This window comes from Schistocerca cancellata, chromosome 5 (assembly GCF_023864275.1).
Source record: "Schistocerca cancellata isolate TAMUIC-IGC-003103 chromosome 5, iqSchCanc2.1, whole genome shotgun sequence".
Lineage (NCBI taxonomy): Eukaryota > Metazoa > Arthropoda > Insecta > Orthoptera > Acrididae > Schistocerca > Schistocerca cancellata.
This window is the reverse complement of record NC_064630.1, coordinates 418,317,551-418,342,177: the sequence shown is the minus strand read 5'-3', so window position 1 is coordinate 418,342,177 and position 24,627 is coordinate 418,317,551. Positions and strand designations below refer to the sequence as shown.

At 42.1% G+C, this 24,627-nt stretch overlaps 1 protein-coding gene across 1 annotated transcript in view; it reads right to left on the bottom strand.

Moving 5' to 3' along the window:
• The window catches only part of LOC126187777 (bestrophin-4), a 554,440-nt gene that overhangs the window by 315,602 nt on the left and 214,211 nt on the right, over window positions 1-24,627 (bottom strand). The window contains exon 2 of the mRNA XM_049929045.1: window positions 6,800-6,910. Within this exon, the coding sequence (XP_049785002.1) occupies window positions 6,800-6,910 (111 nt within the window). The remainder of the gene's footprint in view (window positions 1-6,799; window positions 6,911-24,627) is intronic.

The following is a 24,627-nucleotide window of genomic DNA, read 5'->3' as shown; positions in this document are numbered from 1 at the left end:
GACCACATTTGACACTTTGAAGTTGTGTTACAAAAAAATTTGCATTATAACATCTTACGTACAAATATCTTGTAAAATACTATTCCTGCCTGCAGGTTTGTGCCACGATCTCGGCTATTGTGTCCGCCACAGCCAGATGCTGGTATCCGGGAAAGTAGGCTTTTGTCTAGCCTCAATATGAAGAGCTTGTCTTTGCGTAATCCTAAATACCATGTGGTCTGATCCTTCTAGACTCGCCTAACGGCTTGTGATGACAAGTGTTTTCAAGTCCCGTTGGAAAAAAACAACTGATTTCTGGCGTGAAGCAGCACACCGAAGAGCATTGGTAGTAGCGGAAGCATAGAATGGCAACTTCGTTGGGGCCTCCTGGTTATGATTGCCAGAAAGTCCCAAATGTTATAGGAGGTTCTTAAAGCGATTTTGGAGCTCGCGAAAAGAAAATTCGTATGACTGCCCTTGATTTTGAAGGACGACGTCTTTTGCGCTCTCTTGTGAAGCAGGTGTTTGGAAGTATTTTTCGGAAGTTGGCAGTCAGCGATTCTTGATGATCAAGCAACTTTGATTTTCGAGATGGAAAGCTTAAGAGAGTTTGTAACTTCGTTTCCTGTATGTGGGACCAGAATTCCATCTAATCTTTTCGTGGGCGGGTGTTATGGCTATACGAGCCTGCACGTGCTCTGTGGGCTTACGAGCAGAGACCATGCTTCAGACCGCACATCCAAATGGTTCTGAGCACTATGCGACTCAACTTCTGAGGTAATCAGTCGCCTAGAACTTAGAACTAATTAAACCTAACTAACCTAAGGACATCACACACATCCATGCCCGAGGCAGGATTCGAACCTGCGACCGTAGCGGTCACGCGGTTCCAGACTGAAGCGTCTAAACCGCACGGCCACACCGGCCGGCTCGCACATCCAGTAACAATGTTTTTTTTTTGTGGTTTTAGGGCGCACAACTTCAATGGTCATTAGCGCCCAGACTACGTTAGGAATGCACCAAGAGGCACAAGTTTAAAACAGCAACTAAAAGGGAAAACACGATAAAAGACAGACTGAGAGGCATAGGATTAAAAAAAAAAACAGCATAATCAAATGTCCTTAGAGAGGTTTGTCAAGTTGATAAAACGAGGAACGCGAGCAGCTGCTCGTGGGTCATCCGCTAAAATGGCATCTAGAGTACATGCCAGGCCAAGATCAAGGGAGGTGGCAACAAATGAACAAAAACTTGACCAGCTTTACCTGAACCCAACAAATTCCGTTTGTTTCTGTGGAAACGTGAAGTGTGGTGCTCGAATGTGTTCGATCAACTGACTAAATTTTATTCCTGTTTTGTTGTTGTGAAGATTATCGGCGTCAAATAATTTATATCTTTCTTCAAACACCTATTAATTCGAATTACTTAGCATTTCGCATCTCACTCCAAAGCTGTAGACTGCGCCCGAAGATGTCTTCTATACAGTCAATAATCTACATCAATATCCTGAACGCACATCATCGCAACTCTAGGATATGTCCGGCAATTATTTCGTTACTATCATTTCATAGGAGCTACAGTTTTCTGATACGCAACTAATGAGTCTATAAACTCACTTCTTGCTCAAAAGAGGAAACCGTTAAACAAAGTTTGCACCACAATCAGGCAGACATATACGAGTAGTACTTGCATGGTGTGTATTTGGATTTCTCTACTCTTAATTCTTTACCAACATATAACGTGCCTCCGTAAGTGTGATTAAAAGAAGAAACGTTCTATGACTTTTCTGATGAATTCTTTCTTTCTATTTAAGGAACGACGATATGTTCTACATCTCTTGGCAGTAAAAACAAGCAACGTCACGATGTAAGAGTCTTTCATTTTTAACATAATGACTGCCGCCAATTACAATCTACTTCTACCAGGGTTAGCAACAGGTGCTCCCAGCAAAACACCATCAGAAAGAGCAGCAGCAAATAGACTTCTTCCTTTACTTTTTTGTAATAACAACAGAAAACTGCTACACAACTGCGACATGGGGCATATCAAAATACATTCTAGTTACGTCATTATGCAGAAAATGGTAAGTTTACAAATTGCAGTATTCCAAGGCGTAACCAATGACGAAATGTGTAATAATGACTGACAAAATACCAGGCAAGTAGTCAATAAAAATTTACGACAGGGTACTGCGAAAAAGATGATAATGCTAATTCCCTTGAACGACTTAATTACAAATAAATACACACATCGACCGGTTATTATAATTCACTTATTCACATTACTCTTTGCTGGTTCATAAGCCACCTGACTATGCCCATTAAAAAAAAACTATAAAATGCATATGTTTTAACACAATGTGACGTTTTACACAGTTTCTGATTTTTTTTCCCTCTTCCCAGCTCAGAGCCACCCGAAATTAAGCTGGCCTATAGTCATTCGTTCCGAAAAAATTTCGCGAAAGGTACAGGTGATTCTAGTTTTCTATAACGAATTGTCTATGGGCAGTATGACAAAGTAGTTTCAGTTAACAATGACAAAACGACATTCCAAAGAAGATGTATGATACTGTGTCGTCACTACCTCAATAGCACCGTCTTCTCAGAAAATGTTTGCGGAATTATGTAGGTTGTCTGCAAAACTACAATAAACAGTCTTTGAGAACTTCGTTACTGGACCAGACACTTAACTAACGCAACTCGCTGTCAGTGATATATATCGTGGACATGACATGGTGCATGACGGAGTGCATGACAGAGTGCATGAAGCTCAACGCAACTATAGAACTTTGGAACGTACGCGACGGACCAATGAAAGGTGTAGCTATAGTTCAAGAAGTCTGTGCAGTTTTGCTCACCGAGTTGTTTTTACTAATAGCACAAGTAATTTGCGGGTGTTATTTTGAGCTCTATATAGCACCCTGACATCCAGTGTCACAATGGATCATCCAATAAAACAAACAAACCGATACCGTGCGTTATATGGCCTGGACTTATTACTGGTGAAACCTTTGCCTTTTTAATACTTGAATGATAGTTAACTTTCAACAATGAGGGACATCATCTCAACGTGTAATTCCAATCAAAGTTAAACTATGGATTTTTAGTAAATACATTGACAACAGTGAAAATACTGAAAATCGTAGCAACTGACAACGTTGGATCAATCCCCGAGCTTTTGAATTTATAGTATATAGTGCCACTATATTTATAGTATATAGTGCCATAACAGCACTGATAATGCGGTCGTTAAATATGCATATACACTCTGCAGTAAACATTTTCAATAGTTAGTTATTTCTCTTTTTGGGTGTTGTCCAACAGACACAGTACACTGCAATGTGCTATTCAAGAATGCACGTTAATGTATGCTAAAGTTTTATAACGAAACGTATTAATATTTCACCAATGAAGAATGCATTACTTTGGTCTTTTAGTGTAATTCGTGTGATCCAAATACACTGCAGAAAATAGATGGATATCGACCTCTTCAGCAATAGATCACTGTATGTGGACGTGTACGTAACTGGATCACGCAGAAGGAAGTTAAGAATGCCACTATATTACAATTTCAGGAAAAGTTATTGAACTTCGCTATATCTGTACTGCTAACAAATTATTTTGGATATTGCATCTTTCGATAGCGAAAGGCACGGGTATCACATGAAAAAGACGCACTTTTTCTCTCTTGCGACCCAGGTTTCGGTTATTACTCTACTGTCTAGAACAACTGATAAAAATTTACTATTACGGAACACTAAAACTGATTATTTTGTACATTTATTCTTAGCAATTTCCTTTGATGATTGTAAATTCTTAGCTGTTTATGTTTGTGCTGTTATGCAGGATGGCTTCGTCAGTTATTCTAGATGATGGACTAATGAGTTCGCAAAAAGTACTAATTTGAAAATAGTTAGTAAAAGAATTAGCAAAAAGGGTGTTTTTTCCCACATAGTCATGTTTCAGCTGCACCCATCATGAAAACACTAGTAAATATAGAATTTTATATTTTCACATTTAAATCAGAAATTATTTATGCTTTCACATGGTAAATGACAATGTAGTATAGCATGAGTGTTTAAAATGCTAAATTTCGCCATTTAAGAATTTTTCACGTCCTGTTTTCGGATACTTCGTTACATTCATTAATTTTAACTAACATCTTAGGTATGTATTTATCTTAGCTTAGTGTCTCTGGAAGACTTACATTATTTCGAAGAACTTGTTACTGGTTTCTGTTGTTCACAAATACAGTGACCGAAAAAAAATCTCAACACCAAAAAATAATTAACATAAAGTAACGAGACATCTGGAATACATTTTATTAGGTACCGTATTTAAGTGATTAACACATATTCATGTAAGCATTGGGAATGTGAAATTCTGGTACATTAATGACCAGTGTAACCGACAGAATGTCGAATGCAAAAATGCAAAGGTGCATGCATTGTGTCGTACACGTGCCGGGTGTCATTTTATGGAATGGAGATCCATGGCTGTTGCAGTTGGTCGGCCAATAGGGGACGGTTAATGCTGTCTGTGCATAACGTTAGAGTTGTCGTCAGGTGACGTCCCGTAAGTGTTCAACTGGGACAGATCTGGTGGTCGAACAGGCCAAGGCAACTTGTCTACTGTATATAGAGGATGTTGGGTTACAACAGCAGTTTGTGGGCGAACGTTATCCTGTTTGAAAACGTACACTGTAAAGCTGTTCATAAATGGCAACACAACAGGTCGAATCACCAGACCGGTGTACAAATTTGCAGTCAGGAGGCACGGGATAACTGCGCGAGTGCGCCTGCTGTCATACGAAATGGCACCCCAGACCATAACTCCAGGTGTAGGTCCGGTGTGTCTAGCACGCACACAGATTGTTTGCAGGTCCTCGACTGGCCACCTCCTAACCAGAACACGATCATCACTAGAACTGAGGTAGAACCAGCTTTCATCAGGAAACACAATGAGCTCTTGCTTGACACCACTGATGTCGCACATGGTGGTGATTTGGGGTCAGTGGAAAACAAGCTACAGTCCGTCTGGCTCGGAGCTGTCCTTGAAGTACCAGATTTATAACGGTGCGTTACGTCACTGTGGTTCCAACTGATGCTCAAATTGCTGCTGCACAAGCAATATGCGCCAGAGCCATACCCCGAATCGATAGTCTTCCCTCCCTGTACTGCCACGTGGCAGCCCGGAGCCTGGTCATCTTGCGACCTTGCATTTCGTGAACACCGCTGCCAGCAATCGTGTACAGTGGCTATATTCCTGCCAAGGCCTTCTGCAATAACGCAGAAGGTACGTCCATCTTCTCGTAGCCCTACTACAGGACTCGTTCAAAATCAGTAAAGTGTTGATAACGCCATCTTTGTCGCCTTAAAGGCATTCTTGACAAACATCAACTCACAACGTGCAGTTTCAAAGATAACTAACGAACGCAGCATTTACAGCGCGTATTTAAACCTAATCTGATTTCCATCCTCATGGGGGCGCCATTCTTATGTCAGTGGCGCGAAATCTGAATAGACATCATCTTTCAGATGTAGAAACATGCCTACCAACTTTCTTTTATCTTCTTGGTGTTACGATCTTTTTTTTCTTTTTTTTTGTCGTCAGTATACATCTGAACTCAGGTCCTTTCCAGAACATTATTTCTTGCTCGTAATTTCAGAATGTTTGATGAGACTTTCCTCAGTTTCCAGTTCAGAGAATTCACAAATGCTGATATTCTCAGATTCTGAGCAGTTACCTAGATGTATTAGTCTTTTGCAAAAATACCAGGGTGTGGTTACACTCGCTTACATAAAAAATACAAAGGATATTTGATGATATTTAACTACAAATGAGGAATCTTTGCTTTTAAAAATCCTTAATAATCTTCAAAAAAGACCTTCATTTTTCTATGACACTCCTAGGACGAAATACTCTTGAGATTTATAGCCACGAGTAAGATTGTATGTTGGCTGCGTTTAAACTATTCAGTACATCTCTATTTCCGTATCTGACACATTTCCTTTAAAACTGGATGATGTTTTGTTGGCAGAAGAGCCAACACTGTGTTACTAGGGGATGCCGAAATGCACGCATTTCAGCTCACGCAGGCTGGCGTGAGGAGGGCAGAACTATACTGACGTGAGGTCTGGAAGATGACAAGGAATTAGAATTCAGAAAGCGGACGTAATTAGTTTGATATTCAACTTTAATCCATTAATGATGAACGTCGCTCTTGACGGTACATGACTCACAATATTATCTGTTCAGAATACATTCTTGAGATATGACTTCTAGTAACTGAATAGGGCGCCTTGCTAGGTCGTAGCAAATGACGTAGCTGAAGGCTATGCTAAACTGTCGTCTCTGCAAATGAGAGCGTATGTAGACAGTGAACCATCGCTAGCAAAGTCGGCTGTACAACTGGGGCGAGTGCTAGGGAGTCTCTCTAGACTAGACCTGCCGTGTGGCGGCGCTCGGTCTGCAATCGCTGATAGTGGCGACACGCGGGTCCTACGTATACTAACGGACCGCGGCCGATTTAAAGGCTACCACCTAGCAAGTGTGGTGTCTGGCGGTGACACCACAGATGCACAATTGCTAATTTAATAATTTTTTGCACGATTCCATGTCGCCTGCAACTATTAATTTTTGGGTTATTTTCGTACCACTATCAGATAGCTGACAAATGTTTCCAGGCACTTGAGAATGGCCCAATGTCTAAATTGTGCAACAATACGAAAATGAGTTAAAAATTAATTGTTGAAAGCGAAACACAAGCATTAAAAAAATCTGACAATATTTTAAAAATTTGCTACACGTAATGTGATACTTACGTTTTCTGTTGGTCATTTAATGCGAATCGGTAAACGACGTTTAAAGCGTAGTAAAGTAACAGGTACACAGCTAAATCCCGCCATATTAATTTGTACACGCTTCCTCTCCATCTGTGAACAAAACAGAATAAAGCACGTTAGTGTATTCTTCAGCTGAATCTTGGAACAGTAATTTACTAAATAAGATTACAAACACCAACACTTGAATGTGACATTAAAATTCATTTGCACCTCCAAGTGTTCTTTTCGATTACTTAAATGATTCTATTATTGTGTAACTGATCTGTTACGTCTTTATTTTTAGGTTTATAAAGCAGTCCCTTAAAATTATTGTTTATGATAAAGCGATCTTATAATACTCATATATCTCTTTTTGTAACTAACAGTAGTTCCTCAGTTTCATGAAATATGTAATTCTCTTTTTTTATTTTTAGCAGCAATATATTCCTATTTAACATTTACAAGTAAAGATAATTAATTTAGTGGTTTTTAGGATAGATGCTGCAGTGAATATTCCTACAAGCCCCAAACTATTTCAGGAAGTGAAATGTCGAACGCCAATGTATGTGATCTTTTTCCACAGAGTCCCGAACGGCAAGCTGTTGCTGTGTACTCCACCTGACGAAACGGTCTTTGAGAAGGAACAGAGGAAACCGCTATTCCCAGATATTTACGAGCAACACTCAGCAGAGTCTAATTTCAGCGACTACAAGAAAGGAAGCACGATTGGGATTAACGCCACGTCGACATCGATATAATTAGAGACGGCCCACAAGCTCGGATCGGTCAAGGATGGGGAAGGAATCGGCGGTGCCCTTCCAAAGGAACCATCCCGGCATTTGCCTGGAGCGATTTTGGGAAATCACGTGAATCGGGATGGCCGCCCGCGGGTTTGAACAGTCGTCCGCCCGAATGCGAGTCCAGTGTGCTAACCACTGCGCCACCTCACTCTGTTTCAGCTACAAAGTCCTGGTCGTTCGCTCTTACTGTGATAGAGCTCTCCTCCCGCTGAACAGATGTTAATACCTCATAAATGCTCCAAAAGTCATCATATGTAGTAGTCGCTACTGTACTGGTTATTCTTCGATTGGGCTTAATATCTTGTTTCTGCTTCGGCTTCTTCTGAACAATTACATTTAATATCAACCAGCAACGGAAGCAGTTACTGCCAACAGATCTTCAAAATGGAGCCGTTTTAATCGTGCAGAATGCCAACAATTTGGACTTCTGTTCGTTCAGAAAGCTTCTTTGGTACTGTTCATGCTGATTCTCTCCGAGGCATTTACATTCTAGAGTCGAAATATTTGTGTCTATTAACTTTCTTGGCAACAAATGAACGAATGGTATTACTTACACTGAACTAATAAATCGTATGCCTAATCGATTTATGAGATTTTCGTATGTTTTCCACCATTGTAAACATTCCACCTTTACTGTACTGCGACAAAGTTGCATGAGGGGACTGCCCTTGACTGTGTTTAATGTCATCTGTGGTGCGCTCTGTCGCCAGTCTGTTGTGTAGCGCTGGAACATTCTTGTTAGAGGCATAGTAGGGAGCAGCTGAGTTTTAAAGAAGGAGAGCTGATATTTGTGAATCTTGGAGAAATAGAGTACTTTATCATGGGATGACAACTTGTTTGTAAAGATATTTTCTTGACTGTATGGATGTAGAAGGTTTTTGGAGGAATGTTTCAAGGTAACCAATGCACAGGCAAGAATGAAATGTTTGTTTGTCAGAACTATTAATTGAAGGAAATCTTTGCCCCTTAGGTAATTAAAAATATTCGTGATTAGTGTCAATTTGATCTCTGTTTTCATTATGTCACAAATAACGCAATTGTTTTAAATTTCTAAGTTTTGCAATGAGGGAATTCCTTAATTCTTAGAGTCATTTTGTACAGTCTTTTTGACAATAATCAAAGTTTAATTTTTCGAGAACGCTTTTCTTTGAAGTAAAATCCTCCTCCATCACGCTTAGAAAAGTTTCAAATATTTTGTCGTATGTACACTGTACATTACGCCACAGGTAGCCACAGATTGATTCTGACAGTCGAAGAAAAATTTAGTAGTGAGAAGATTACTTTTCTTTAGTTGCTGATTTCAATGTGCTTCCGAGAACGTCAGTATACCACACACAAAATAACGTGTTGAGCAAGAGCTAAGTTAGTTTTCATGCAGGGTAGATCTCACTTTGCATTCTTGTGGGCAAACATTATGTAGTCAGAATTGTTAGGTGTTCTGCTAAGCAAGCAGATTAATTTACACTGAACAGTGAAGTTATTTTCTTCAGAGTTCAGCAGCATTTTATTTAGTGGATATTTCAATTCAAACAGTGCACTTCATGTAACCTAACTTTCATAACGCACTTCAGTACTGAGTTTCAGTTAAATAGCTTTCAATGAGCACACAATTAATTTCTTTTGGGATTTAATTAGATTCATTTTCATTATTTCGATCTCTGCACTTCGCTAAGATTAACGTTTTGTATCACGGCAGAGTTCACAAACGCAATACAGGAACAACCAAGAGTCAGTATTGTTCCGCTGTTGAATAAGTTACCTTAAGGGGGGTAGGACGTCAAACGGGCCGACTTGGAGCAGGAGAGGCACCACAGGACATTTTAATTTCCACTGTCTATACTTTTACAAGTAAATTCATAAAACTTTGTCAGCATGACCAGGAAGGATTCAGGATTCACACTCGTAGCAGCGGAAGTTCAAAAACATAAGAAAATAATTTTTTTTATATATGAAATTTCATCATCTTTTCACTTACTATTGGCTGCATTTGTTGCTATAGGTACATTTTTCTTCGTAAGTACGAGAGATTCTTCGATGAATTTTGCACAGCAAACAAACCATACTTACAGGTGTATGAAATTCTAGAATTTTCCAAACCTATTAAAAACTGTGGTAAAAATTGAGATAATTAACTACAAAATTTGATTTTTTTCTGAACAAAGTTTAAAAAGTAACAGCTCATTCACTTTTTCATAAATTAAATGGATTCTAGAGTTTCGGACACCTGTAAGTATGGTTTGTATACTGTGCAAAATTAATCAAAGAATCTCTCTTACTTGTGAAGAAAAGTGTACCTATAGCAACAAATGCAGTCAATAGTAAGTGAAAAAATGATGAAATTTGATATCTAAAAAAAATTATTTTCTTATGTTTTTGAACTTCCAGTGCTACGAGTGTGAATCCTGAATCCTTCCTGGTCATGCTGACAAAGTTTTATGAATTTACTTATAGACAGTGGAAATTAAAATGTCTTGTGGTGCCTTTCCTGCTCCAAGTCGGCCCGTTTGACATCCTACCCCTCCTTAAGGAGACATTATACGAGGAGAAGGTTTTTGAAAAAGAATGTTAAGTATTTTGTGTACAGGTAAATTACATAGAAAGTTTACTGATGTTGTAAAATTAATCGACGTGAAGAAAGCATCAGTATACCCATAATCGATTATTGTAATAATTATAATTAATCGATTAACTGGAATTAATCGTTTTTCTCTAGTCGGCACTGTGTATCTCTGAACTCACCTAATGCCATACCCAAGGGGTGGGACATAGGAAGTGGAGTAGTGGACACGTGGATAAGCTACTGGTGGTGAGGAGAAAACGAACCAGACCACACGAAAGAGACAGATTTTGCCAAGTGTGTGGAGGAGCGACAGGAACGGAGATGGAGATTACGTAAGCGGCAGGCGACTCGCGGGGTATTCATCAGACGGGCGCGCGTCACGCCACGGACGGCGCGTTTTTTTGTCATTCAGGCGACCATCGCGGCCGACGGGACAGGACATCCGGTGGGCGGGTCCAGCCGCTGCGGCCATTCTGCGTGCCCGAGTCGATGCCGGCAGCGTCCCGCAATCAGAAAGTCCTCCGCATTTTCCGACCGGCCACTCCGGCCTCGGAGCGCTCTTAGAACAAGTGAATAACGCTGACAAACTGCCACTAGGATTTCTTCAAGGGGCTACATGATGTAGCCTTTCAGAATTTGTCGGTATATAGCTTCAGTTCTCTCTCTTCTGTCTGCTGCCCCTAACAAAAGATCCTCTGCCACGCAGGTATGTGCAATTACTTAGTGCGGCGTTGATATTTTTAACGTGCTGGAAGCTGCTGCATCAGCATTTCAACTGCGCTTGGTTACATCTGAACTCCGCCAAAATTCCGAGAGTGTTGGAGGGCCCTGCCCCATAATGTTCCAAACTGTATCAGCTGGGCAGAGATCTGACGACCTCGCTGGGCGAGGTGGGGTTTGGCAAGCACGAAGACAAGCAGTAGAAACTCTCGCAGTGTCCGGGCGGCCATTATCGTGCTGAAATATTAGCGCAAGATGGATGTGTAGAATATCGTTGACGTACCGCTGTGCTGTAACTGCCACGGATGAGAACCAAAGGCCTAAAATGGCTCCAAGCACTATGGGACTTAACTTCTGACGTGTCATTAGTCCCCTAGAACTTAGAACTACTTAAACCTAACTAACCTAAGGACATCACACACATCCATGCCCGAGGCAGTTTAATATTTTTTTGTGGGATCTAAAATTTAAAAACCTCTCACACACCGGCCTGATTTAGCTTCACTGATCAGGATAGTAAAAAACATGCGTATATTAAGGGAATTTTCATTCACAAAGCAGGATTATCATATTCAAACATTTCAATAGTGTTCTATCCTGAGTAAATTGAGCTTAACGTAAATTCCATAAGGCAATGAAGCAATTTCGAAGTCTCGGTGCGACGAAAATTGTCAGTCGATCTCCTAAAAAAAATTGTAATAATTATTAACTTTCAGTGATCACATGGGGAAGACCTGAGATCTGCTGGTAAGACCGTGTTAGTCTATTTATTGGAAGTAATTAACTGGATATCTTGAGCATACAAAACGGTAGGTTCGTTCAGTGTAAATTTGACGTTCCCCACTGATCCCGTGCAACACAGCGCAGTAAGCAGACACTGTCAATAATAACCAGTTAAATAATACGCGAACACACTTACTTTAGTTTAGTTCATGTATTAAATTCCTTCTCATACAGAATCTCATAAAGATGGCGACTAGCTCAACAATACATACATATACGTCTTCCTTCTTTCACCGCTAATCCGCAAGATCTCAATCATTCTTTTCATAAGAGAAAACATAGACAGCAGAGAAGCTGTTCCATGGAGTAAATGCACGCTCCAAGGAATAATAGGGCTTGAAACTACTCTGCATTGATAATCATCGTATATTAAACTTTAGGAATCGGTAAGATAAGAAGAGATATTTCGAGACATGTACTGAGTTACATAATTTATAAAAATTTCTGAAAATATCGCGGAGAGACCGCTGCAAGAGACATTACAGCAGGATTGGAACCGTGCGCCGTAGCGGTCGCGCGGTTCCAGACTGTAGCGCCTAGAACCGCTCGGCCACCCCGACCGGCAGAACCAAAGGGGTCCTGCCATGAAAAGAAATACACCCCAGACCTTCATTCCTGGCTGTCGAGCAGTATGGAGGACAACATTCGGGTTAGCATCCCACCGACGTCCAGGGCGCCTCCAGATAAGTCTTCGCTGGTCATCTGGCCCCAGTTCGAAGCAGGACTCATCACTGAAGACAGTCAATGAGATTCCTGGCCACAGGCGAGTCTGTAGGCGCCCTAGGCAGCTGTAGGATACCAATCTTTCATTAAAATTGTGAAATGATAGTTGATGCAAACGTTTCAATAACAAAAAATTAAATTCTTCACTGTTTAATTTGTCCTCCTTCGTTAGTATAAAAAATGGCTCTACCAACTTTTTGAATTTACGAGGTTCTTCATAACGTCGATCAAAGTTTTGGGGGAGGCACACGTAGCAGTTTCGTAGTACTGAGAAGCCTCTTCAATAAACCATCCATTTTTTCTGAAATTGTAGTCAGTTCTTTGTCTGTACATGTAAATCACATCTACGGATTCCTTCGTGGTGCATCGTTTTTGTGTTGTCTTATAGTATACTTTTCCGGGCGGGAAGGAGCGCCAGGTCCCCTGCACGAATCCGCCCGGCGGATTTGTGTCGAGGTACGGTGAGCCGGCCAGTCTGTTGATGGTTTTTAGGCGGTTTTCCATCTGCCTCGGCGAATGCGGGCTGGTTCCCCTTATTCCGCCTGAGCTACACAGTGTCGGCGATTGCTGCGCAAACAAGTTCTCCACGTGCGCGTACACCACCATTACTCTACCACGCAAACATAGGGGTGAATGTAACCCTTGTGTGACACGTTCCCTAGGGGGTCCACCGGGGGCCAAACCGCACAGTAACCCTGGGTTCGGTGTGGGGCGGCGGAGGGGTGAAGTGGACTGCGGTAGTCGTCGTGGGGTTGTGGACCACTGCGGCTGCGGCGGGGACGGAGCCTCTCCATCGTTTCTAGGTCCCCGGCTAACATACAGTACAATACAATAGTATACTTAGACAAATCTGGAAGAAACTAGGCGTCAAATCCTGTTTCTTCGATTTGCGAATCGTAATTTACGTAGTTTCCGAGCACCTCAGAATTTACTAAAATTTGATTATGTGAGAAATTAAAACTTTGTAGTCGTCGTGGTCTACGGGTAGGGCACTAGACCTCGCTCCTGTAGTTCTGGGTTTAGTTACTGAGAGGCTGCGGGAGGGAAGACTTTCGTCATTCCACTACGCTCAGGACGATCCCTTGTCCACTCAGCCTGTTACCAAGAGAGTACCGGGTATCTTTCTAGAGGTAAAAGGCGGCCGGACGTTGGACCATGCACCCTCTCCCTCCTAATGCTGCGATGAAGAAAGGCTGCATTCCACCTGTCAGACCAAATACCCCGGTGACGGGCTTGGGCCGCAGACTTTAAAACAGTTAAAACTACATGTCAGACTGGGGTAAGAATTTCGTGACGAGCATATCAATGGCAATACTCTTTTGCAAAAGTAGGCCTCATGGATCGACTAGCCAGTGACTATTCTTCATATCTGAGGAATTCTGAAGTGAAAGTCGGATTACATTGAGTGTCTAGCAATAAACAGCGATGAGCACCGCGAAGGTGAGGCGAGAGGGCTTGCAGCGATCGAAAGTCGCGATCCCAGCGACTCGTAAAGCGGACTGTGAAAGTCAGCTGGTAGTATGTGCGGTGAGAAGTAACCTCACCGGGCGCTTAATGACGTGAGAATTCCCGCCGTCCATTGTGATGCTGCTGCTGATGAAGCGCTAGAAAGTATCATGTGCTGAGCGTTAATAGCACCGGCAACAGTAACCTGTCTGATCGAGAGATTTTAAAACAAGGTATAACAAACTGCAACACAAGCCTGTCAGGATGCGAATGATCCCCTCACTGATACTAGGCAGGCTAATTAATAAAGCAGCATCACACACACACACACACACACACACACACACACACACACACTTAAAGCCCAGTGGTCAAATGAATGCTTGACGCGGGATCTCTCGTTCATTTTTGAACTTCAATGAAGACCGAGACGCTGTGATCTTTTAAGGACATTAACCGGTCGACCTATCGGTGCTTCGTGCTCTCTCTCAAGTGCCACCAGATTACATTACTGTAGAGACTGGAGGGACATGAGACCAGCAACCTGTACTCTCAGCCTTAAGTACTGGTTTCCGTAACTCTACAATATATATATATATATATATATATATATATATATATATATATATATATAATGTGATAAACGCTACATCTATATGTATATTAGCGAAGCGAAGAACACATACTTACAAAAAAAGAAAAAAACATTAAGTAAGAATTGCTCAGTTCGCTACGGGGGACTAAGCAGACCCAGTCCCAGTTCCTTCACCAAGAAGAATTGTTGGCAGTATCGGGGATCGAACACAATTCCTCCACATGACAGTCAGGAGCCGAACAATGTCTTGAAAAAATTAATTATGTTTTTCGCCGGTAACTCTTAGTGTTTTTCTAAATACGTTTCGCCTGTTTACATCTTCCTTACTTACATAAAATGGAAACATAAAATTACTAATTTCAGCATCCTTTCCTCACTTTCGTTGGAATAAATTATTGAATATGAAACTGAAATAGTCGTCCTAATTAGTGCAGATGCGTCGAAGTTTATTGTAACATAGCTGACAAAAACCAGCATTGCCCGGGTATTCATTTTGCCAATTCTCTATTAGAAACGAAACAAAAAAATGAACTGTGATTGTAGTGTAATATCCAAAAAAATCTATTTCCATGTATTCGTGAAAATACGTCTCACATTGTGAAAGAGTCGTACAAAGATCCCGGGCTGTTTCTGAACACTTAGCGCTGCTGCTTCATGCGTCTACAACGCGATTTAGTAATCGTCTTTATGGCAACGCCTCTTCGTGGTTCTATAGACTGCTATTGTTTTCGCCTACTGCCGTTTGCGCTTCGCAGTTGAAAACTGTTAAAAGCGCCCCCAGGTGTCAGACATTTCCTTAAAGTGACTCGACTATGGGAGTGTCTTGGTAGTTAAAAGTAAATGTATTAAAGCTTCATGCACAATGCGGCATTTTTTTTTACACATCTCAGTGTTTATGACGTCATATCTCCTGGACTACGATAGGTATGACAAAAAGGACGTGTGTATCGAGTTTGGTCGAAATCGACCCAGTGGTTTAGGAGCGGATATGGAACATACAAACATTCGTTTTTATAACATGTATGGATTCTATGCAAGGAATGACCCGCAGGCACAATCTTGTCTATAAGCTCAACAATTTTTCCCGTTCTTCTTAATCAGTAACCAACACGCTTTTGATTTAATTACCACAAATAACGAGATAGTTTACTGTATAGATTATTGTTTCAGTCTATTAGGTTATAAACGTAGGCAGTCAGTGCAGAACTTGTGAAAAGTCAGGGCAGCAATATCGACATAATGTCCTATTTGTCCACAATCACTACAACGCACTGTCATTCATTCTAGTACAAAGGAATTTAATGCTATTCTCCATTCCTTCTTCCACCGGGTGTCGTTCCAGTAATAGGCTGTTCTTCTTGTTATATAAGCTATAAATAATTGTCCATCTGTTCACTAGAGAAATGACACCTAGAGCATAAGAACTAACCTCTAGGCTATGTCCCGTAATTGTTCGATGGATGTCGAGCGATCTGGGTGGCCAAATCATTCGCTCGAATTGTCCAGAATGTTCTTCAAACAAATCGTGAACAACTGTAGCCCGGTGACAATTGTGACATTGTTTGGGAACGAAGTCAATGAATAGCTGCAAATGGCCTCCAAGTAGCCGAATATCATCATTTTCAGTCCACGATCTGTTCACTTGGACCAGAGGACCCAGTCAGTTATATGTAAACACAGGCCACACCACACACTAATCCCACCAACGGCTCTTATCAACAGTAATCGGTTTTAAAGTCTTCTGGCCACGGTTTTCTAGTCGTATAGAGTCACGGTATGGTCACGAGTCCAGGACAGGCGCTGCAGGCGATGTCGTACTGTTGCAAAAGCACTCGAGTCAGTCGACTGCTGCCATAGCCCATGAAGACCAAATTTCGCCGCACTGTCATGACGGATACGTTCGCCGAACGTCCCATACTGATTTCTGCGGTTATTTCTCCCAGTGTTGCTTGTCTGTTGGCACTGGAAACCCTGCACAAGCGCCACTGCACTCGATAGTTAAGTGAAGGCAGTCGGCCACAGCGTCGTCCGTGTTGATAGGTAATGCCTGAAAATTGGTATTTTCGACTCACTCTTGACTCTGTGGATCTCGGCATATTGAATTCTCTAACGATTTCCGGGATGGAAAGTCCTATGCACCTAAGTCCAACTACCATTCTGTGTTCAAAGTTTTAATTCCTGTCGTGAGACCACAATCAAATCGAAAACCTTTTCACAAGGATCAAATACGGCTCCACCACAGCACTGTCTGTTTATACCTTGTGTACGCGATACTACCGCCATCTGTATCCGTGCATATCGCTATCCCGTGACTTTCTACATCTACGTGATTACTCTGCTATTCACAATAAAGTGCCTGGCAGAGGGTTCAATGAACCACCTTCAAGCTCGAACGGCACTTAAATTTTTCTGTGCGAGCCCTGATTTCTCTTATTTTATCGTGATGATCATTTCTACGTATGTATCATTTCACGTATCAGGTATGTGACACTATCTCCCCTATTTCGCTATAATACAAATCGAGCTGCTCTTCAATGTATCGCCGGCCGGAGTGGCCGAGCGGTTCTAGGCGCTACAGTCTGGAACCGTGCGACCGCTACGGTCGCAAGTTCGAATCCTGCCTCGGGCATGGATGTGTGTGATGTCCTTAGGTTAGTTAGGTTTAACTAGTTCTAAGTTCTAGGGGACTGATGACCAAAGAAGTTAAGTCCCATAGTGCTCAGAGCCATTTGAACCACTTTTCTATGTATCTTTTTCGATGTCACCCGTCAGTCCCACCTGACGCGGATCCCACACCGCACAGCAATACTCCAGAATAGGGCGGACAAGCGTGGTGTAAGCAGTCTCTTTAGTAGAACTGTTGCACCTTCTAAGTGTTCTGCCAATCAATGGCAGTCTTTGGTTTTCTCTACCCACAATATTATCTATGTGATCGTTCCAGTTTAGGTTATTTGTAATTTTAATCCCTAAGTATTTCGCTGAATTTACAGCCTTCAGATTTGTGTGACTTATCGTGTAATCAAAATTTAGCTGATTTCTTGTTGTACTCATGTGAATGACTTCACACTTTTCCTTATTCAGGGTCAACTGCCACTTTTCGCACCATACAGATATCTTATCTAAATCATTTTGCAAGTTGTTTTGATCATCTGATGACTTTACAAGAAGGTAAATGACAGCATCATCTGCAAACAATCTAAGACGGGTACTCAGATTGTCTCCAATGTCGTTAATATACATCAGGAACAATAGAGGGCGTATAACACTTCCTTGGGGAACGCCGGATATTACTTCTGTTTTACTCGATGACTTTCCGTCTATTACTACGAACTGTGACCTTTCTGACAGGACATCACGAATCCAGTCGCACAACTGAGGCGATACTCTGTGGGCCACAGTTTGGTTAAAAGACGCTTGTCAACTCTGTTATTTGCTGCTAGAGTGGCGCCGAATCGTTTGGGTAGATGATATCGCTTTTACGTCCTACGGCGCGTGAATCAACTGCGCAGAAGCAGCTCCAGCCTCCGACCCCTCCTACAGTAGGGGAAGAGGCAGCCAATTTTCCAGAGGTAATCCTCTAGTCACGGCCTTGGCTGCTGTTGTGATTGCCACCGCTCATAGGCAGCCAACAAACAGCCGGCGGATCCGCGGAGCGGCGCAAAAACAGCGGATGAGACCGCACTCTGCGCGGGCAGCAGTGAGATGTCCGGCCGTCCGTCAGCGCGTTGCGAGAACGGCGCGGACCACCGGGAGCTGAGGCGTCCGTCCCTGCGTCAGCAGCGCCCCGCCCCCTCCGGCTCCAGGGTCTCGGCCGAAGGCCGGCGTCGAGTGGCGGTCCCGCTCCGACAAGCGTGACCGTCTTGCGTAAGGTCTTGTTGTAATTAATTGCGCCCACACCCAGACTTCATTAATGCTCTTATCTCTCACTTCTATATCATATTCTCTACCTGCACGGACATCAGCCAGATCTCTACACCGCGCGTTAATCTGTCACAGCTAGGGCTGCCAGATCCGAGAGTAGGAAAGCAAGACTAGGAGTCACATTTATCTGGAAACTCTGTTCAAAAAGCCTACCTATTGTAAACACAAACAGAGACAGCTGGGAATTACCAGCCGTGTATTAATAATCCACTGCACTCAGTTTTTTGCGAGGTCAACCTTAAACGACTTAGAAAATAATCATGTTGTTGTTGAGGTCTTCAGTCCAGAGACTGGTTTGATGCAGCTCTCCATGCTACTCTATCCTGTGCAAGCTTCTTCATCTCCCAGTACCTACTGCAGCCTACATCCTTCTGAATCTGCTTGATGTGTTCATCTCTTGGTCTCCCTCTACGATTTTTACCCCCCACGCTGCCCTCCAATACTAAATTGGTGATCCCTCGATGTCTCAGAACATGTCCTACTAACCGGTCCCTTCTTCTAGTCAAGTTGTGCCACAAGCTCCTCTTCTCCCCAATTCTATTAAATACCTCCTCATTAGTTATGTGACCTACCCATCTAATCTTCAGCATTCTTCTGTAGCACCACATTTGGAAAGCTTCTATTCTATTTTTGTCTAAGCTATTTATCGTCCATGTTTCACTTCCATACATGGCTACACTCCATACAAATACTTTCAGGAACGACTTCCTGACACTTAAATCTGTACTCGATGTTAACAAATTTTCTTCTTCAGAAACGCTTTCCTTGCCATTGCCAGTCTACATTTTGTTACCTCTCTACTTCGACCATCATCAGCTATTTTGCTCACCAAATAGCAAAACTCCTTTACTACTTTAAGTGTCTCATTTCCTAATCTAATACCCTCAGCATCTCCCGACTTAATTAGACTACATTCCATTACCCTCGTTTTGCTTTTGTTGATGTTCATCTTATATCCTCCTTTCAAGACGCTATCCATTCCGTTCAAGTGCTCTTCCAAGTCCTTTGCTGTCTCTGACAATTACAATGTCATCGGCGAACCTCAAGGTTTTTATTTCTTCTCCATGGATTTTGATACCTACTCCGAATTTTTCTTTTGTTTCCTTCACTGCTTGCTCAATATACAGGTTGAATAACATCGGGGAGAGGCTACAACCCTGTGTCACTCCCTTCCCAACCACTGCTTCCCTTTCATGCCCCTCAACTCTTATAACTGCCATTTGGTTTCTGTACAATCATAAACATCGTTATAACATGGCAATTAAGATAGCAACTAAGAGCTAAGTCGTCTTAATTGCTGTGACTTCTGCCTAAGATAAACTGAATGTCAAAATTAACTAAATGTTGAATAAAATAGTTACATATTCTACTCGGTAGGGAAACGGAAATATATTGAAACAACTTTGGTCATTTCCAGTTAGAGATTTCAGGAATTACTGCAAGAATTACTGCAACCAATCGCCGTTTTTTCTTCAATTTGTATTTATTAATGGCCGGTTTCGAATAGCCTGGCGATTCATCATATGATACAATTTAGTTTGGAGTATTGTGGGGGTCGTGCATAGTTTTTATTCTTGTGGCAGGCACTGCACGTCCCCCACAATACTCCCAACTAAATTTTATCATATGATGCTGAGTCGTCAGGCGATTCGAAACCGATCATGAACAAATAAATATTGAAAAATAAACGGCGATTTGTTACAGTAATTCCTGAAACCTTTAACAAGACAGTCTCAGTGTTCCAAATCCAGACTGGATGAAAGTTTTATTTCCAATTAGACTTACAAAGAAACAACAACAATATGTTAAAATACTAATGTTTCTCATTTGATACCACTTTATCAAGAAAGTTTTTTTTCTTGGAAATCATTTCGTGTAGCTCTCGCTACGATGATTTTATATTACACAACAACAACAACAATATGATCATCATCATTGTGAATGCGTCGGTTTGCAGTCTTTCCTTTCTCCAGTAGGCATTTATGAAAGAGAACACTCTTCCGACAGTAGCTTTATGGCCTACAACTGGAAAGTAATATTTTGTCAGCTTCAATAATTCTGAATAAAATCTTCGTTATGTTGTGATTGTGATTGTGTTGTCCCTTTTGATGTGCGCCGGCCGCTGTGTACGAGCGTTTCTAGGCGCTGCAGTCCAGAACTGCCCTGCTGCTACGGTCGCAGGTTCGAATCCTGCCTCGGGCATGGATGTGTGTGATGTCCTTAGGTTAGTTAGGAGTAGGTCTAAGTCTAGGGGACTAATGACCTCAGATGTCAAGTCCCATAGTGCTTAGAGCCATTTGAAACATTTTTTTTATGTGCCAAAAGCTTTTTGTAGCGTGAATTTGGGGAAACTTTGTCGCTGATCAAAGAATTCACTGACATCCAACCTACTAAAGTGTTTTTATTTCAGGACAAGAAACCCCATAGTTTCTACGGAGAAAAACATGTCGCACAGACATAAGAATACCACTGGTTGACATACCTACGTTATCCTTACGGTATATCTCTATATTCCTCCTTGTACTTATTCCTCGTGCTTATGTAATTAGCTTCAAACTTGCCTTAGCTATGCGTTCTCTACTTTATCGCTGGAAACCCTAACCAGGCCGGACAGGCCGAACTTATAGGCCTATACATTTGGCTGAACATGTTCGTAAAAAGCCGGGAATTTGACAACCCTAATCGCAGCAGTCATTCTACTTGATGCAGCAGAAATTCCGCAACCTTATCCTGTAGTTAACTTCTCTGTTTTATGCTGCAGTGTGTGTGTGTGTGTGTGTGTGTGTGTGTGTGTGTGTGTGTGTGTGTAAAATAACAATGGTGATTGCTGCCAACTGTGGATTTAGGCAAAATTTTAATCACCATCTCTACAAAATAAAGTTACGTAGTTTATTTGTTGTCTGTTTGAAGGTTAATGTGCTTAGTCCTGGTAGAGCGCGTACAATATACAGTAACTTAGTCTCTGCGTGCGCAGACGGCACAATAGTATAGCGGACAACGCTAGTGGTGGGGCTTGCATTCTGAACGGCCAGCAAACTATAGGGAAGGTGCAATTAGACTATTGAAACGGAGGAAATGTTATATTAAAAAAGGCGTTAACATTTAACATAGTAGACAACCTTAATATGGTGACAGTGTAAAATACAGAACACGTGTCATCTGAAAATGGTTTATCGGTTCCTTCCTGCTCCTTCCACATCTTTGTGAAGGGGCGAAGCTTTGTGAAATACTTGAAGTTATGTTTCCCCACTCCTTTTCCGTTCTCTTTACTGTGGGACTGGAATAGATAATGGTTCCTAAACCTTGTCAGGCATAGTTTTAAATTATATTTCTGCTTCCTAACTTCACTTTGCCGGTAGAAATTTAATGACGCTGCCTATAATCAGATGTATCTCATTATGAAAAACTTTTCCTGCATATACGGTGCACGAAGAGTGTGGTACCACGTTATGTGGTAAAGAGATGGGCAACGAGAACGCTGAATGCAGATCAGCTGAGGCAGCCGCTTTTCCAGAATTGACAAGAATGCGATTTGGCACATGGTAGAGCTATACGCACTGAAATCCCTGCACTGTAGTACCGAAGCATACCACTAGAGGAGGGAAAAAAAGTGGAGCTCAGTGATAAATTGGAAATGTGCTCCACCATTTTCTATAGTTCCTCTTGTGGCTTAATACGGTTCTGTGAGCAATGTGACAACTCTGTTTCTGATTATACAGTGGTAAAGGCTACTGAATGCCGCAACCTTCCACTGTGAGTATCAATAGCAAACTGCCGATTTGACAGCCTATTTTACACTAAATTTGTAGCTTTTCCTACTTCATCCGTATTCCGAGCACGATACTTAAGCAAAGAATTCGAAAGTGAGAAGCTCCTTCCTAGTTATACATTACTCCAACGGTTCCCAATCTATGTACCGCGTAATTTTCCAATATTAGACACATTCTGCAATAGTAACGGATTCAGAGAGGACGAGCTGATGTTTATATTCCACTGGAAGATACGTGCCATAGTGTTCTGATCGTGTGGAGGTTATCACGGAACAAGTTGTTTGGTTAGTTGGTTAGTTGATATGGGGGAGGCGACCAAACAGCGAGGTCATCGGTCCCATTGGACTAGGGAAGGATGTGGAAGGAAGTCAAAGGAACCACTCCGGCATTTGCCTGAAGCGGTTTAGGGAAATCACGGAAAACCTAAATCAGGACGGCCGGGCGCAGATTTGAACCGTTGTCTTTCCGAATGTGAGTCTAGTGTGCTAATCACTGCGCCACCTCGCTCGGTACGAAACAAGTAGTGAACAGGTAATAAACTAGGTTCATTCCGAGATCACGATAGTGACAAATCTGGTAAATAAACTTTGTGAATTTAAATTTAATAAAATTTAAGCTAACTTAACAATTTCAACCGCGTTAAGCACAGCACTGTTTTAACTATGGAAGCTGTGGAATAACTCTGAAATATTAAGAGCACCAGAAATAAAAAAGTTTAAAATTTGTCAGTGTAGTGCGACTGGACCTCTTCAGCAGGACCGAGGACCAGCGGAGAGGTGTTCCGTGAGCTAATGAATCACAGATCTGCTCATGGTGGAGGTGAGTAAGTTTCGAAGTTGTGATCGGTACCATCACGAATTCTAGCAATGCCTAACCTGGACTGACATACCGGAGGGGTTCGATTCAGTGCTAGATCATCTTGGTTTAGACAGTCCGTAGTTCCCGAAAATCACTTCAGACAAATGCAGAGATGGTTCTCTGGACAAGGACAACTGCTTCCTCGACCCATAAGCAACTGACATAGTGTTTCATTTCCAAGATTTCGGAGAGACAATGTAATCTCGGGTTATACAATAAATTTTATCGTCCAGTCACCGAGGAAGCGTTAGACTCTGATTCCAGCTCAAGTACGGACTGGACAAAAGCCAGTCTCTCTGGCCGAGCGGTTCTAGGCGCTTCAGTCTGGAACCGCACTGCTACTGCGGTCGCAGGTTCGAATCCTGTCTCCAGCATGGATGTGTGTGATGTCCTTCGGTTAGTTAGGTTTAAGTAGTTCTAAGTCTAGGGGACTGATGACCTCAGATGTTAAGTCCCATAGTGCTTAGAGCCATTTGAACAAGTATTTATGTTTGGTGATTGACATTTGGTCGCATTTGGTCGCCGCGCGGGATTAGCCGAGCGACCAAGGCGCTGAAGTCATGGACAGTGCGTCTGGTCCCGGCGGAGGTTCGAGTCCTCCCCCGGGCATGGGTGTGTGTGTGTGTGTGTGTGTGTGTGTGTGTGTGTCCTTAGGATAATTTAGGTTAAGTAGTGTATAAGCTTAGGGACTGATGACCTTAGCAGTTAAGTCCCATAAGATTTCACATACATTTGAACATTTCTTTAATTTTTTTTTAACATTTGGTCGGTACCAGATCTTACTGCAGTCCGCGCGGTTTCCTACTCCTCAACATATGCATTACGATATAATGATTAATATAACAAAGTCAAAGGTATGACCCTGGGCACTATTTGAAACCACCCGACTGAGGTGACGCGATGGTAAGATACTCAATTCGTATTCGGGAGAGCGCTGCTTTAAAATCCTGTGCGGCCATCCATATTTAGGGTTCGACGATTTTCCTACAGCTAATTGAAGAGGCAGCTCCTCTGAAAGGGTACGACAGACTCCCGACCCAAATGCTCCTCAGTTCGACCTTGTGCTCAGTCTCTAATGGCTTCATATTTAAACAAGTCTCTTAATTTTATTTTAACGCACCAGCAGTGAAGGTGAAGTATGAGGTGCGTGTCCTCATGGAACTGACTACGTAGCGTATTTGCTTTTAACATATGGTGAGGTACCCTGAGAAATGGTGCCATAGTAACACAAGAGGAGAGGTCACTGTTTTATTTGTGCTTACACTGCGCCTTCTGAGAAGAAATTATGGAGGCCCTATTAGCATACAATATAACTGCTAGAATAACAGGCTAAATGGGCCAATGCGACGCAGCTTACAGGGCCAGCAACAAGCCACAGCCTGCAGCCTACGGATCTTCCAGATTTCGCGCACTGTCGAACGATAACTGTGTCAGTTCTGGGTATCTACATAATTGCCCTGTGGAGCAGATCTGGTGCGATAATTGCAGACGTATTATTCTTCACACTACCAAGAACGCGGCCGCTTGCCTAAATTTGTTTTCTATAATGCGAGACTTCATAATTAGCACGTTTTCGTTACCTTGTCTAAAATTACCATACTTTAACAAAATGAATTTACAACTAGGGATGTGTCTGTTGATAGCAACGAAGA